Genomic DNA, 16,317 nt, shown 5'->3' with positions numbered 1-16,317 from the left:
ATATTGAATCTCCAACCCTAAGGGCCCAACACCTCCCCAACAAAACATTTGAGAAGATATAAATAATGGTGACTCAATAGTTCAGCACTCAGGGTCAATTGCTAGTGCTCTCAAGAGAAAAAGAAAATGCCAGCTACTATTGACTTTTTACCGGCATTAGAAGGAACTGAAATCTTCCGTTACATTACCACATTGAATGAATAAACATACCATTAAAAAACACATGGTAGAATTTGCAAATATAAATGGGAAAAAGAGAAGAAACCATATCAGCATCCAGCCATAAACTGACCATACCTTTTTTTCACATAGTACAACTTGAAGTTGTTAAACAAACACAACCAAAGACGCTGAAAGGCTTACATTACCAGCACAATTTACACCTAGCACAGAAACACCAATGCACCCAACTCACGAGTTAAAGGATGAGTGCACAATGAAACACCAAAATACAAGTCAGAATCCTCATCTTACCCTACATGGTGCAGGGCCACCTGGGGAACAATTTGGGTTGGGAGACCGGCAGCCAGCAGCAGTCCCAAGATTGCCGGCAAACCTGTGATGCAATTGAAACTCGGGGACCCTCCCCACACCAAAAGGAACACCAACACCAGATAATGACGACGATGAGGCTTCATTTGCAATTCCACTGCATTGCAAGGGCTCCAGAGTTTCAACCACATCACTCATTAAGGGTCTTGCTTTAGGATTTTGGCTCAAGCAGTAGTAAGCCAGACTACAGGCTTTCTGGGCTGCCCTCACAGAGTATTGGTTCTCTAATCTAGGATCTATTATTTGAAGCATTTTTCTCTTGTCATTAAGCTTTGGTCGTGCCCAATCTACCAGGTTTTGCTCCTTGCTTGGTCTGGTCTTATCAACAGACTTTCTCCCCGTCAATAACTCTAGGAGAACCACTCCAAAACTGTACACATCACTCCTTGCAGTAAGGTGTCCTGCACAAATCATATATCAACTATTTTACACATACATAGGATACAGAAAAATAAATGTAAAAGTATTAATTTGGTGCTTATGTTATTACCACCCGGTTAATTCAGCTTTTCTTATTTGTTTGGTCAATTTCATTTTATGTCTTCAATATTTCAATCAATTGGATCATTTCATTACCTGTGTTAACAACCCGTCCAAATATATTTGTTCTTTATCTGATCATTCCATACTATCATTTCAATCCACCACCCATAAATATAAAAAATGAAGAGAAAAAATCAGCTCTCATACTTATCCATGAGCTCAATCCACTGCATTTTTTGCACCTAACAAAGCTGAAAATCTTTTTTTTTTTCATTCTTTTTTTATTTTATATTTACAGGTGGCATGCAAAATTGTTATATAAAGCCTTGAGCCAGAAAACAAGTTTATTTGAAATGGATGGATTTGTTAATGTGGGTAACAAATGATCGTAAGGTGAAATTGATCAAAACATAAGATATGGCAAAATTGATCAAGTGGTAATAATATAACATTCAAATTGATAGACAGACAAAAAGAGAAAATGGAACACAAAAAAGGTTCAACTTTGTTAGCAAATGTATGGGTAGAAAATGTCAGGTTTATCATGCAAAAGTCAACCAATAAATGAACGATCCCTGTGTTAAAAATAAATAGTAGCACTACAACTTTATAGAATAAGGCCCATAACATCCATAAACATGCAAAATAACATACAGAACATTAAGGATATTGCAAGAATGTGTGCAATGGACTCAACACATCTTCCGCACAAGAGATGCATGCACATTAAACTAATAAAGCACAAGTGAAGCTAATTATGATTATTTCTAATTAAGAAAGAAGCCTGATAGAAATTTCTACATATCTGAGATGCTGAAGAGTAACCACTAAAATAGAAAATTAAGTTAGGGTTATAAATGAGCACTTAAAGTTTGGGTAGTTTCAAGTGTTGACATTTTTTCAAGTGGTTCTACAGTAATTATGTTTCTGTTTAAACTGATACTTTGATATAAGATTTTAACAGGTAAAGGTTTTAAGGAATCTCTTAAATTTTTTGAGATATTGATTGATGATTTCTATAGATTTTTACTTATATAAAATTTGCCACATTTTGATTCCATTCCCATGTTCTCACCAAAGCACACTCTCTCTCCCTCTCTTTCTCATCTCCTCTACAGCTCTACCTTCCCCTCATTGCTGTATGTGTGTGTGCATATAGTAGATCACATTATTCTCATTATTAATCCAATTTCTCAGCTTTCAGAATCTATAATCCAAGTAATTACACTAAGAAATTGAAAATATTAACAGTATGTTTCCTACTTCAAAGTTGCAATGTGCCTACTTTTCTCTTGATGTAGGATTACTGGATTAGTGTAGTTTCACTAGTTTGCATGACATCCAGTAACTCAGTAAGATGAACTAAAATAATGATAATTATATAATTCATCTATGATTCCATTTAATAAACATATTTGTGTGGTAAATTGAAGACAGACCCGTCATCACATATTCAGGAGCTGCATATCCATATGTACCCATCACTCGTGTCGATACATGAGTCTCATCACCTTGTGGCCCAGCTTTTGCAAGACCAAAATCAGAAAGTTTTGCAGTGTAATCCTACAGTTAAAAACCATTATATTATTCTGGTTGATATAATCCCAACATGGAAAAAAAATGAAAATTTTTTTCTAAATGGTAAGTGCCAACTTACAGAATCCAATAAAATATTTGATGTCTTGAAATCACGATAAATTACAGGCCTTTCTGCATTATGAAGGAAAGCTAGCCCTTTCGCTGCTCCAAGAGCAATCATCATTCTTGTTGACCAAGATAATGGAACAGTTGTCTCTGAATGCCTCGAGAAATGCCAAAGTAATTTTAGTTATCAAAATTAACACTTTATTAACATGAAATTAGTAGTTAAAGCAAGACCCAATGGCTAGAATGATACCGCAAGACCCATAACCATAGACTACATGCGTGCAGAATTATAGCCTAACACGGGAAGGGCATATCAATATATAAAATTACAGGACATTACTTTTTAGGGAAAAGGAACAACACTAAAAACGACTAGCAACTGCTGATAAATAATGCAGAATAGTATTAGCAATGAAAGGTTTAGCAAAGCAAAGGGAATTCAGAAGGAGAAAAAAAGGCCCATACTTCGGAATAGATGATTCTCAAGGCTTCCTCTGAACATGAACTCATAAACAAGTAATCGGTGATCATCCTCGCAGCAATATCCAATCAGCTTGACGAGATTAGGATGTCTAAGTTGGCCTAGAAAGTTTACCTCAGTGAGCCATTCACGGTGACCCTGAAGGCCCTCCTTGTTGAGGACTTTGACAGCTACAGGGAGGGACTTGAGGCCCACCCGAACATTCTCATCAATGTACCCCTTATAGACTGTTCCAAACCCGCCCTCACCGAGAATGTAGTCAGAGCGGAAGCTCTTGGTAATGGTCTCCAGCTCAAAGAGCGTGAAAGCTATAACATGAGTATACAGCACGACATTCTTTCTAAAATCCTCAACATCGCGTGGGGTTGAAGGGTCACTCAGATCTGATGTAGAACGGCTATGATTATGCTTCTTTTCAGCACCAACATTCTTGTTGGCAACTGAAAACCCCTGCAGCTGCTGCTGAACTGCACCCCCCATGATTGCAGTCCAAGAAACAAAAATCAAATCAATTTAGCAAAACCCTAAGTTATATATCAATCACCTCATCCTCATATGCTCTACAAAATACTATACACAAAAGAACAAAATTATTGAAAATGAGGTATGCAGTGACACTATCCAACTAGTCCAATGAAATAATGTTGGTCAACTAAAAAATCTTCAAAAGGTGTGAATGAAAAATAACGCGTGAGTTTAATAGATCTGGAGGATAGCAGAAGTAAATTACAGTTCTGGCGACCACAAAACATAGAGAAAATCAAAACAGTACAAGTAAGAATTACAATTAGATAACAAAAGAAGAAGAAGAAGAAGAAGAAGAAGAAGAACCTTGACGGTGAGCAGTAGAGACGACAGCGGATTCCTCTCTAGTACCGCAATTTCCCATCTGTTGTATCTTCTCCTTCTATTGCTCCTCTTCTAGGGTTTAGTCTCATTCTTCGGCAGAAGCCTCCACTTCTCCGCCTTCCCTTTTATCAGCTCCACCACACTTTCAGCACTCCGCACGCTCACTCTCTCCCTCTCAGCCCAGTGTCTCAGCTCCAATTGGTGCTAGTGTGGTACGACTTTTCATGATGCACAAACAAATTTTTTTTTTCTTTTTCTTTTTAATTAAAAGAAAAACATATTTTCAGTACAAACAATATAAGAACTGAATTACTGAGCATTAATTAATTATGATTTTGTTGCATGTCTCCGACTCTTTGGTTTCATCGGCAAATTATTGTGTTTTAACCATGGTTTAAAATGATATCATTTCGATGTAAAAAAAAAATTGTTCTTAGCGCGTGATAGAATAATGAACATTTTAAAATAAGATAATATATTTTATACCTTAAAATAGAACTAAGATAATATATTTTATACCTTAAAATAATATATTTTATGTGTTAGAATAATATATTTTATGAGTTAGACTACTGTATAATGTATTTTGTGCTAGAATAATGAAATTTTGAGATAAAGATAATGTATTTTATGAGTTAGAATAATTTACTTTATATGTTAGAATAATATATTTTATGTGTTTTTGGACGGCGGTCCACGTAATAATGACATGCTCTGTCGGACATCTAACCGGGGTGTGGGGGCCCTTGGAATTAGGAAGAGTTCTACTACATGGACTCTCATTTTCTACTCCTTCACTCTTACTTCTCGACGTGGCAACATACGATAAGTTATCTTCGTCCTGTGAGTCCCAAGGTAAGGGTCAACATCAAATTTTTGTGTAACGGAGTATAACTTGGGAGTTCAAGTAGTATTTTTCAATTAGGTATTCAATTTTTGGAGAAGAAAATATTTCATACTCTCTAAAGCTTAAAAGATTAATATTACGATTACTTCAACAAGCAAATATTATCTGATATTGCATAATTATGTGTGTGTTTGTTTCATGGGTTTATAGGTTTATAGAATACTACTATGGGAATTGATTACCAAGAATGAGAATCAAAGTCTTTGTTATTGTTTGGTTGATAGGTTTATAGAATACTACTATGGGAATTGATTACCTCTTTGTTGACACTTAAAATTTGCTAAATATTGTTATTTTTTAATATTAGTATATTTAAATGTATTTGGATAATATTGATATTATCTAATTTGTTAATTAGATAATATCAAAAGAGTTTGAACCTATCAAAACTCTTTATCCTACAGATATAAATAGGACCTATTATTTCTATGTAATCATCCTAGGAAAAATAATAGAAATAGATTTGAAGCTTATTTAGAGAATTAGAGATCATGATCATGAAAATAAAAGTCCCATGATCCTAAATGTAAAAGTTCCTCCTTGAAAATCATGTCTATCATGTTGATCCAAACCTCCTGAAGATCAAGTCATTTGAAATCTGGAGGCCCTTCAGAAGAACAAGCATATAAGTTCTTCTCTGAAGATCAAGCCACTTGAAATCCGGAGTCCCTTCAATGGAGCGTTCAAGACATCAACTGGAGAATTAGAGGACCACATATCCAGAGCTTGTACCCATACCCACCCCACATATTGATACACATTGTAACATGAATTTTGAATCCCATAGATATATTCAATTTTCTTTGTTTACAAATTGGCACACCCAGTGGGACAGCTCTGCCTCTCATCTCTTCATAGACACCGATATGGGGGCTAACCCCATATAAAATTTGAAATGGAGGAAGCTAAATGATACTCCTTGGCACGAGTTAAAACGGCCTTATATCTCCTTGGCACAAGTAAAAACGGCCTCATATCATGCTCCTTGGCACGAGTCAAAACGGCCTTATATCTTTAATTGTAGTGTCGAGACTTCCTTGCACTACATACTTTCGGGTGGTATATGTTCTCAAGTGGCGTACAAGCAAGTCTCGAGGGGGCATTTGTTGACACTTAAAATTTGCTAAATATTGTTATTTTTTAATATTAGTATATTTAAATGTATTTGGATAATATTGATATTATCTAATTTGTTAATTAGATAATATCAAAAGAGTTTGAACCTATCAAAACTCTTTATCCTACAACTATAAATAGGACCTATCATTTCTATGTAATCATCCTAGAAAAAATCATAGAAATAGCTTGAAGCTTATTTAGAGAATTAGAGATCATGATCATGAAAATAAAAGTCCCATGACCTTGAAAGTCCCAAGCTCCTCCATGCCTATCATATTGATCAAAATCTCCAATTGAAGATTAAGCCATTTGAATTCGGAGGCCCTTCAGAAGAACAAGCATATAAGTTCTTCTCTGAAGATCAAGCCATTTGAAACCCGGAGGCCCTTCAATGGAGCGTTCAAGACATCAACTGAAGAATCAGAGGACCATATATCCTTGTACCCACACTATATATATAGATATTCTATGTAACAGAATTTTGAATTCGATATAGATATATTCAATTTTCTTTGTTTACACTCTTAATTAGAAAACACATTCTCTTACTACTAAAAAGAAAACACATTCTCTAATAAAATAAGGGTGTGTGTTTGGTTCGCACATAGGAATCGGAATTAGAATGGGCATCAAATACTTGGTAAGGGTAATGGGTTTTGGTGAAAGTATTTAGCATGTTTGGTAGTTGGGTGGAATGGGAATGATTATTAATAGTTGGGGAAGAAATGAGAAAGGGAAATGAAACCCTTATTTAATAATAAGGGTATGAGTTTTCTCAGTAATGAGATATTCCAAACCCATAGTAGCATTCTCAAAACCTATCAACCAAACACTAGCAATCACTTTCATACACATTCCTTATGCCTAAACCCACCAACCAAACACACCCTAAGAGTTTCATTCCATTATTTCCCCTCCTAATTGGTAATTTGAATTTCTTTTCCAAAATAAAAAAAATAAAAAAATTGGTAATTTGAATTTTAAATTTGGATTAGTGATTTTAAATTTTTGTTTTTATTTTTTTTGTTCATATTGGTGCTTTGGATGTCTTTATATTAGAATAAATTATCTTGATTTTTTATTATTGTATTTTTAAAACCTTTATTCCCATTATAGAATCATACATAACTATACAGCAATATTAGTAATCATTCCAGTTCTACTCTACAACCAAACATGTAAAATACTTTCGCTAAACCAATTACCATTATCAAGTATTTGATTCTCATTCCGTTTCAGATTCCCATGTGCAAACCAAACACACCCTAAATAGTTTAATACTCCGTAATTGATTTAGAGTTTGCACCAAGGCCTTTACGGGGCGTTTGGTTCAAGTTATACAACATAACCAAGGGTATGTGATATTCCAAAGCTAGCATTCCTATGTTTGGTTCATCTTCATAAGGGAATATAACATTTCCTAAGTAATGCAACTTACCCTCCACGTAGGATTTTGAAGGGAATGTGATTCCCTTACCTTTCTTAGGTTATGTAAGATTATCTTGGATATTCACAAATTTTACCATTTTAATTCTAATTATTATAATTTATAATATATATTTTTATGTTAGTTTATTATATATATATATATATATTATATTTAATTATTTTTTAATTATATATTTTATTTTATTTTTATTACATCATGTTAGCTTATAAAATAATTTTATTTCTCAAGTTCAAGATTTTAATTAGTTAATATTTTTACTTATGTAGTAATAAATATGTTAAAGGTATTAAAGTAAAAAAAAAATAGTATAACATAAAAGATAACCAATAAACCAAGCAGGTTTATATTACATTCCTCAATTTTAACCAAATACATGAATCTAACATTCCCAGTAATCTAACATTCCCAGCAATCTAACATTCCCTAAGGTAATGTGACATTCCGTGAACCAAACGACCCCTTAATGTAACCGTAGGACGCTATATCTTACTCTCAACGTAAGTCATCTCCATATGAAGTGTGGTAATAACATTTAAATGGTTGAAGTATATTAAGATGTGTATAACAATATCATAGTTTAAAAGGCCGAAGACCTTGTGGTCTAGTGGCACCCGGTGTCCCGATTTACACTCTTACATGGATGATGAGAGTGGGTTCGAGCCCGAGTCAGTAGTACTCAAACATTAAAAAAAAAATCATAGTTTAAAATAACAATTGTTCTTTTAGTCACTAAGTTTTAAGTTAAATGTAAATTCCATTATTGAGTCACATGTCATTGCAATTTTGTTCATTAATTAGTCATCAAAATGGCAAGTTTTGTCTTTCAACTACTAAAACATAGGGAAAACAACATTTTTGGTCCTTGAATTGTTTCATTTTCAAAAATTTTGTCCCTATTAATTGATTTGAACAAATTTAACCGGCCTCTTAATTATTTATTATGTTGCACTTTTAGTCTCTGTTGGTATATACTTCATAATTATCAAACTTCGTCAATAAACTCTTTTTTATGAGGCCAATTTTGTCATATAGAATTAATATGTATGGTTAAAGTTTCACTCTCTCAATGAAAGCATTATTTTTAATAGTGAATATTAATTTTAAACAATAAAAATAACCACATATGCTAATTGAGTTTGACAATTATATAACACTAGGAGTTAAAAGTGTAACATTTTAAACGATTGATGGGCTAAATTTGTTAAAATTAACTTACAGAATCACAAGGACCAAAATTTTAAAAGTCAAATAATTCAAGAGTCAAAAAAGTTTTTTTTTTTTTTTGTACTACTAACTCTATTAAAATGCAGTGTCTTCTCAACCTATTGAAGCACAAGAGTCAGTATTGCCTCCACTGAGGCTCAAACCCACCACCTCCCATATAAAGGGAAGGGTTTGATGCCACTGGACTATAAGGTCCTTGGGAAGAGTCAAAAGAGTTATTTCCCTAAAAGATATTACGTAGTAATTATTTGTTGACATAACCCCCCTCATTCCCTCATTACTAATATGCAATGAAATTAATTTCACATATGTAATATTGTTAAGACTAAAGTAATTATTTTTCCAAAAATTTAGATTTAGACACAATAATAACCTTCATTTTGAAATCAAGTGAATCTCGCACAAAGATTATCTACATTGTATAGTAGAAAGTTGTTGGACCTAAAAAAAAACATCAAGTTTTATGTTTTTTTTTAATTGTTTTTTTTTATGTTATTTATAGAGATTTTTGTAGTCTTAATGAGTTAATGCATAGAATGAACTTTTTCATGTTTTTTGTTGTTCTCCAGTTGTATAAGTACATATGGCAAAATGTGAAACCGTTTTTTCTTTTAACTATGTATGTGGTCCCTTTTATGAATATATACGTGAGTTTTGGATTTTTGTATTTTCTTACGTAAATATATTCTGTGTTCTAAAATTGCTATATATTTACTTGTCCATTTCTATCTTTTGGGGTTCCACAAAGTCTAGCCTACATAGTTATGTTGTTTTGTTTCATTATTGGTATATGAATATTATGCTAGTTGTATTCCTTTGGTGTTTTGAGATGTGATCTCATGTCTGTGATCTCGTGCCTTTATTATCCACTTGCATTTGACTATGTTTCTTAAAGCGCAAGTAATATATATATATATATATATATATATATATATATATATATATATATATATATATAAAGAGATCACATGCAGATACTATGCCTAGGTGAAAGATGGGGTTGAATGATAGTTGTTGATCTCACTAAAAAGGACCATCCAGATTGAATACAGATTAAAAAATGCGGTGGCAATTTTGGTTTTTTTTTTTTTTTTTTTTTTTTTTTTTTTTTTTTTTTTTTTTTTTTTTTTTTTTTNAAGGTGTGTGATTTCCCTTTTTAAGGTGCGTGATTCTCCTTCTTAAGATGTGTGGTTTCTATGATGTGTATTTAAGGTGCATCAGTTGTTGAAACTTAAAATGCATCGGTCTAAAGCTTTAGGTGTGTGGGTTTCCTTCTTAAGATGCATGGTTTTCTTTCTTAAGATGCGTGGTCTGTGTGCATAAGGTGCATCAGTTGTTGAAACTTAAGGTGGTCGGCCTAAAGCTTTAGGTGCATTGTTTTACTTCTTAAGGTGTGTTGTTTTCTATCTTAAGGTGCGTCGATCAAAAGTTTTAGGTGCGTGATTTTACTTCTTAATGGGCGTTGTTTTCCTTCTTAAGGTGCTTTGTTTTCCTTCTTAATGTGCATCATTTTTTACAGTTTGCTTTTTTAATTGAGGACGCCCCTTTAAAAAAAAAAATCATTGATTTGAGCAGTTGATCTAGATTTGATCAACGGCTCAAATCTAACCCCATCTTTCACCTGGGAGCATCTCCGCACTTGAACCGTCCTCTATATATATATATATATATATATATATATATATATATATATATATATATATATATATATATATATATAACAAATCATATACAAAAGAAGCCTTAGGTGAAAATAGGGTTTAATCTCAATATCTCATATTCTCATCCATTGATTCAGTCCAGATCAACGGTCAAAATGAAGCAATTACAAAAAATCGGTGGCATTATGGTAATTTTGTGTAAGGTTTTTTTTTTTTCGTCTTCCAAATGATTTTTTCCTTTCTTGCAGAGCACAATATTGTGCCTTCCATTGCATAGTGATATGCCTTCTAGTGCGCATTGCTTTGGGTAAATAAGTTAACTTTTTTGTCTTTTGGTGTATTTTTTCCATCTTCCGGATGACAATGTTATGCCTTACAGAGCACAATATTATGCCTTACAGAGCACAATGTTATGCCTTAGAGTGTATATTGTTGAGTCTTCCAAAGCACATTATATTGTTGTTTCTTCCAGAGCACTTTGTTGTGTCTTCCAATTTTAAGATCGTAGCTGTTATATATATATATATATATATATATATTAAAGAATATTTGATCTTAAATGAATAACTAATTACTCTTTACTCTTTTTAGTTGAATATTTTGATCATTTATAATTTGTGTTGAAGATCATGTATTAAATTTAGTCTTTTTAATAATTTTTAATATTTTTTTGCCTTACAGTGCATATTTTTGGAATATATAATGTGTTGAAGATCATGTATTAAACACACCGTACCCTTAATTGACGAACAAGTCTCAAACGCCTCTTCAATATATACTTTCATCTTTTTGGAATCTTCTTTATTCCAATTCATCGCATGTTAAGGGCACTCTTTTGGCGGATTAATTACATGATTCTAACAATTATTGGCTACAAATATGAGAAAGTGAGGAACCATAAAGAAGCTAAATAACATTTGTAGAGATGAAACCTAGAAACTTAGCACCAAAGAGGAAACTTTATCCACTCAAGGAACTTTACATAAGCATTGGAGCTCTGATCTTAACTTTATTTTTTGTTGGAAAAAAGGTCAAATAAGCACCTAAACCTTACACAAGCATGGAAATTCTTAACTTTATTTTTATTTTTTGTAATGCATTTATTTATTTATGATTTATAAAAAATATATTATATATTATAAAAAATTTATATAAAAATTATAAATAATGTATCTATAGAAGTTTTTATGATTTATGAAAATATTGAAATATAATGTTTCTCAGGTGTATTCCATGTAAAGTTTTGATATTTTTGTAAATTTTTAATATGAAAAAGTTTTTAAAAGTTTATAAATGTATCTCGCAGATTTTATATACTCGTATAGAGTTTGTGAAAGTCAAAAAGTTTTATAAATGCCATTTTAAATTCATCACTTTAAAAATTGTTAAATAATTTCTGTCTTTTTATTTATTTATTTATATAAAGTGGGTATATATATATATATATATATATATATATATATATATATATATATATATATATATATTATTTTGAAAAAAAAATCTCAAATTCATAGTTAGAGTCTCATATCTTCTTTAATTGAAATCAGTGTCTCCACCGGAAAGCCCCCACAACGTGAGTCTTCACAATAGTGGAATGACATATATAAATCTAAGATAATAAAAAAACACTTAAAAACTGAATAGACTAAAATGTTCTCCTAGTTAACACTATTTAAATAAATTTGTTAACGAAGGACAAAAAATAATCATGTTACAATAATTCTTGGACCAATAGAGAATATTTAGAAAAACACTAAAAATGAAATTAATCTAGAATTAAAAATTGAATTAACTCCTTCCTTCATTATCAATTTATTCTTTTTTAACTCCTCTCAAATCACTTATATATTTTAGTGAAAATTGGGATTTGGGAGTTTTTTTTTTTTGAAAGAGGGATTTGGGAGTTAAGCATTGTATTTGAATCTAATTGTGAAAGCAAAATATATAAATCTTACCAATTTCGTTGTTAGTATGATAATAATTTACTTTTTAAATTCTCAAATTTCACAATAATGAGATAAAACTAGTAACATATGACTAAATATATGAAAATATCATAAAAGTAGATGCTCTAAAAGTAGAAATAAAATCTAAAAATGTCAGCATAATAAAAGAATAAGTCAATATGTGATGAAACATAAAATTATTGCACTATAAATCTTAAACCAACAGCAGCAGATAGAGTAAATTGTTAGGCAGGTAGGTAGTGGGAAAATGTTGAATGCAGCGCGGGATAGTCCGAAATGTAGTTGTCAGTTTCCGAATTAATAGGGCGGTGAAGTCAACCCAATCCGCATGCATACTCATAATAAAGTTACGATGTTCAGAATCAAATCCCAACCGTCCATCCTCACTTTCCCTTCATTCTCACTAGTCCCCAGCTAGCTTCCCTCTCCTCAACGAACTAATAAATGAAATTTACACTTGGCCATTTATTGCTTTTCTATTTCTATGTCCCCTTCTTCCGGATTCAATTTCGACCCGATTCTTTCCTCGATTTGGAAGCTTGAAACGCGGAGATTCTGTATAACCACTTGTGATTGGGTTTCCTTTTGATCCTTGAATGGGATCGAAGCAAGAGGCCGAAGAAGCAATGAATACGGAAGCCGGTTCCGCCGCCCCCTTCCGCCGTAAACCCGCCGATGCACGGAAGAGGAGGACGGTGTGTTTGGTTGTTGGAGCTTTGATTCTCTTACTGGTCATAATCATCATTATACTGGCTTTCACTGTTTTCAAAGCCAAAAAGCCTGTAACCACCGTCGATTCCGTTTCTCTCGCCGATTTAGATCTCACCTTCGACATACTCCGACTCGCCGTTCGCCTCAATCTCACCCTCGACGCCGACGTCTCCGTCAAGAACCCTAACCACGTCGGCTTCAAATACGAAAACAGCTCCGTCCTGCTCAAGTACAGGGGAGAAGACGTCGGGGACGCGCCCATCCCCGCCGGTAAGATTGGGGCCGGCCAGACCGTCCCCATGAACATCTCCCTAACTATCATGGCAGATCGCCTTCTTACCAATAATCAGCTCTTCACCGACGTCCGCGCCGGCACGATTCCGCTGTCCACCTTCACCAGAATCTCCGGTACAGTTCGAATCTTGTTTAATATTCACGTGAAATCCGAAACCAGTTGCGATTTATTGATTAATGTCGCCAGTAGGAGTGTTGCTAATCAAACCTGCCACTACAAGACTAAATTATAGGTACTGCTACTTTGATTTGTTTTGTTACCTTCGTCGTCGTCGATTACAGAGTAGTAGACTGGTAGTGATTTATAGTATCTTGTCATTTTCATCGATTAGAGATGCACTATGTAGATTATAAGTAGTACACAGAACCAGTATTTTCATTGATTGTTGATAGTATAAAGTCTCCAATTAAAATATATTCGAAATCTGCCTCTTTCATCTTCTAGTTTGTCTTCTTCTGTCACGAGCTTGGGGCTTGGTTTGATTCCATCTGACTAATTGTCTGTGTGTTTAAATTACACTTTTTTTGTGTTTCTTTTTTCTTTTAACCAAATGATGGGACAACCAAAACACTCAAGTTTAACAACAAACAGTATTTATTTATTTTATTATCACCTACAGGAAAAAACTCTGATGGAAAGCCCCATTGATTCATTTCTAGAACATGAATTTGTCCGCATAGACTTATCTCAGTAGTTCAGTAGGCAATATTTAGAAGAAGAGATCAAGGTTCGAAACTTAGCAGCGACAGCGTAGGATCATGCCCAAAGTGGGCAGATACCCTGTGCCCACGGGCATTTGGCGCTGTCAACCACTGAGTTAGGTGATTTATTTCCTCCCACATGCTCTGTTGGGCCAGGGGGCGTGAGGGCCCTTAGAGTTGGGGATTAAATATTTTGGGTAAGAACATTGAATTTTACCCCAAAATGATTCATATTCCATATTTATTGAATATTTAAGAATTAACTATTAAGACTACGTATGAATCTATAAACTTTGGTAATTTTCAGTTGCTATCCATTATTGTGAATATTCTTTGTTGAATCTGATTGTATGCTTATCCCAAGCTGTTTCAAGATCCATTTTGAGCTTTAAATATGTTATCCTTGCTGAAACAACTTGTCACAGCTATGTTGGTTCTTAGCTTGGTAGGAAATTTTAGATATCATTATTCACAGATGTTCTACAACCCCATCAACGACCTAAACAGCACTTGGTAGCCACCAGTTAGTTTGTTATTGATGCCTGAATCATTTGGAAGTTTTGCAAGAATGCTGGGATCTCAACTTTTCCTGAAATCCTATGTATGCTAAGAATTGTAGGATTGTATCAAATTTGTTGAGTTTTTGTCTTGTATTTGTATAAGGGTGCTTGGTAAATAGCTGTTAGTTGATTGGTCTAGTGGGCTTGATTAGTTGATAACATTATATTATTGTTGAAAGATGTTTGATAAATTAGCTATTTGCTAATAGATGATTACATGCAAAATGACTTTCTCAAAAAGCTGTTCGAAAAAACTGTTTTGAGCAGCTTTTCGAATTTTAACATTTTGAACCAATAAAATGTTACAAAAAGCTAATTAATCAAACACTGATATTGAATGTTTAACCAAGTCAAACAATTAATATAGGTTAAATAAGTTAAAATTAGCTGATAAACTAACTATATTACCAAACAAGTCTAAATCTTTATTTTGGTGTGGGCTAGGTAGGTAACATTATATTCTGCAACACATTTCTTAATTCTCAGTATGTCATCCATAATTATCAGTTTGTTGTTTCCAACAAAGTGGCTATTTCAAGTTGTGGTGGTTTCTTTGGCTATTATATTCTGCAACACATTTATCCTTGCTCTGACTTCACACTTGTAGTCCTCTTCTCTGGTTTCCTTGGAAGAATTTGGTACTATGATTCAGCACGGTGTCTTGCCAGAGTTTCATTTAGAAACAAAGCCCGCCTGGCAGTTCCTACAGTGGATTGAAATAGTATGGGTAGTGATTCAGCAGTATTAAAAACGTGATGGGATGTTGTAATGAGTTGAGTTACATAATTATTGCATTTCTGGCGTTACTGACTAGTATTAATTATTTGAATACTACGTTCATTTGCCATTGTGCTCCATCGTATCTATAGCTGTATGTTTGTCCAGCCAGCTACATATGGAAATGGCTACATGAACAGCTCAAGTGGTCCCAAAAGTAAAGTATGTATAGTTGTATGTTTGTCCAGCTACATATGGAAATGGCTGCATGGACAACTCAAGTGGTCCCAAAAGTAAAGTATGTATAATGTTTGTCCGGCCAGCTACATATGGAAATGGCTGCATGGACAACTCATGTGGTCCCAAAAGTAAAGTATGCATAGTTGTATGTTTGTCCGGCCAGCTACATATGGAAATAGCTGTGGTCCCAAAAGTAAAGTATGAGTAGTTGTATATTTGTCCAATTGTATGTTTGTCCAACCAGCCACACATGGAAATGATAGCATGGATAGCTCAAGTGGTCCCAAAAGTAAAGTATGTATAATGTTTGTCCGGCCAGCTACATATGGAAATGGCTGCATGGACAGCTCAAGTGGTCCCAAAAGTAAAGTACGTATAGTTGTATGTTTGTCCAACCTGCTACATATGGAAATGGCTGCATGGACAGCTCAAGTGGTCCAAAAAGTAAAGTATGTATAGTTGTATGTTTGTCCAACCAGCTACATATGGAAATGGTAGCATGGACAGCTCAAGTGGCCCCAAAAGTAAAATTTATCACAAGAGATTAAAATTCGTGTCTCACCAATCACAATGCAGGAGCAACTTCTCAAAATGAGAGGGCTCCTAAACAAAAATTTTGATCAGTTGAGTCACCATGATTTACTATAGTGTGTGTGGATAATTCTACCTTTTGTCACAACTCACAAGTAAACCAAGAAAATGTTGAAGAAAATAACATAGACTATTCACTACCAATATCATTTTATTTTT

At 33.5% G+C, this 16,317-nt stretch overlaps 2 protein-coding genes across 2 annotated transcripts; one reads left to right on the top strand and one right to left on the bottom strand.

The window, feature by feature from the left end:
• Positions 1-212: 212 nt before the first annotated feature.
• LOC115998968 (probable serine/threonine-protein kinase PBL8) lies at positions 213-4,232 on the bottom strand. The gene is made up of 5 exons (XM_031238649.1): positions 3,995-4,232; positions 3,148-3,630; positions 2,693-2,829; positions 2,475-2,598; positions 213-953 (listed from the first exon to the last, which is right to left on the bottom strand). Exons 1-5 carry the CDS (start codon positions 4,050-4,052, stop codon positions 466-468), a joined length of 1,290 nt encoding a protein of 429 aa, XP_031094509.1. The 5' UTR covers positions 4,053-4,232; the 3' UTR covers positions 213-465.
• Positions 4,233-12,671: 8,439 nt separating this feature from the next.
• On the top strand, positions 12,672-13,792 carry LOC115998451. Its single transcript, XM_031238032.1, has one exon. It carries the CDS (start codon positions 12,940-12,942, stop codon positions 13,579-13,581), a length of 642 nt encoding a protein of 213 aa, XP_031093892.1. The 5' UTR covers positions 12,672-12,939; the 3' UTR covers positions 13,582-13,792.
• The last annotated feature ends 2,525 nt before the right edge of the window (positions 13,793-16,317 follow it).

This window comes from Ipomoea triloba, chromosome 12 (assembly GCF_003576645.1).
Source record: "Ipomoea triloba cultivar NCNSP0323 chromosome 12, ASM357664v1".
Taxonomy (NCBI): domain Eukaryota; kingdom Viridiplantae; phylum Streptophyta; class Magnoliopsida; order Solanales; family Convolvulaceae; genus Ipomoea; species Ipomoea triloba.
Note: the sequence above shows the minus strand (reverse complement) of the source record. Positions and strands in the feature narration are given on the sequence as shown.

Excerpts from the sequence above, each read along its gene's own strand:
- LOC115998968 (XM_031238649.1), bottom strand. The coding sequence starts at position 4,052 with ATGGGAAATTGCGGTACTAGAGAGGAATCCGCTGTCGTCTCTACTGCT. Across the intron at positions 2,830-3,147 it reads TGAGAATCATCTATTCCGAA|AGACAACTGTTCCATTATCT; the intron begins GTATGGGCCTTT and ends CGAGGCATTCAG. Across the intron at positions 954-2,474 it reads TCCTGAATATGTGATGACGG|GACACCTTACTGCAAGGAGT; the intron begins GTCTGTCTTCAA and ends TGATTTGTGCAG.
- LOC115998451 (XM_031238032.1), top strand. The coding sequence starts at position 12,940 with ATGGGATCGAAGCAAGAGGCCGAAGAAGCAATGAATACGGAAGCCGGT.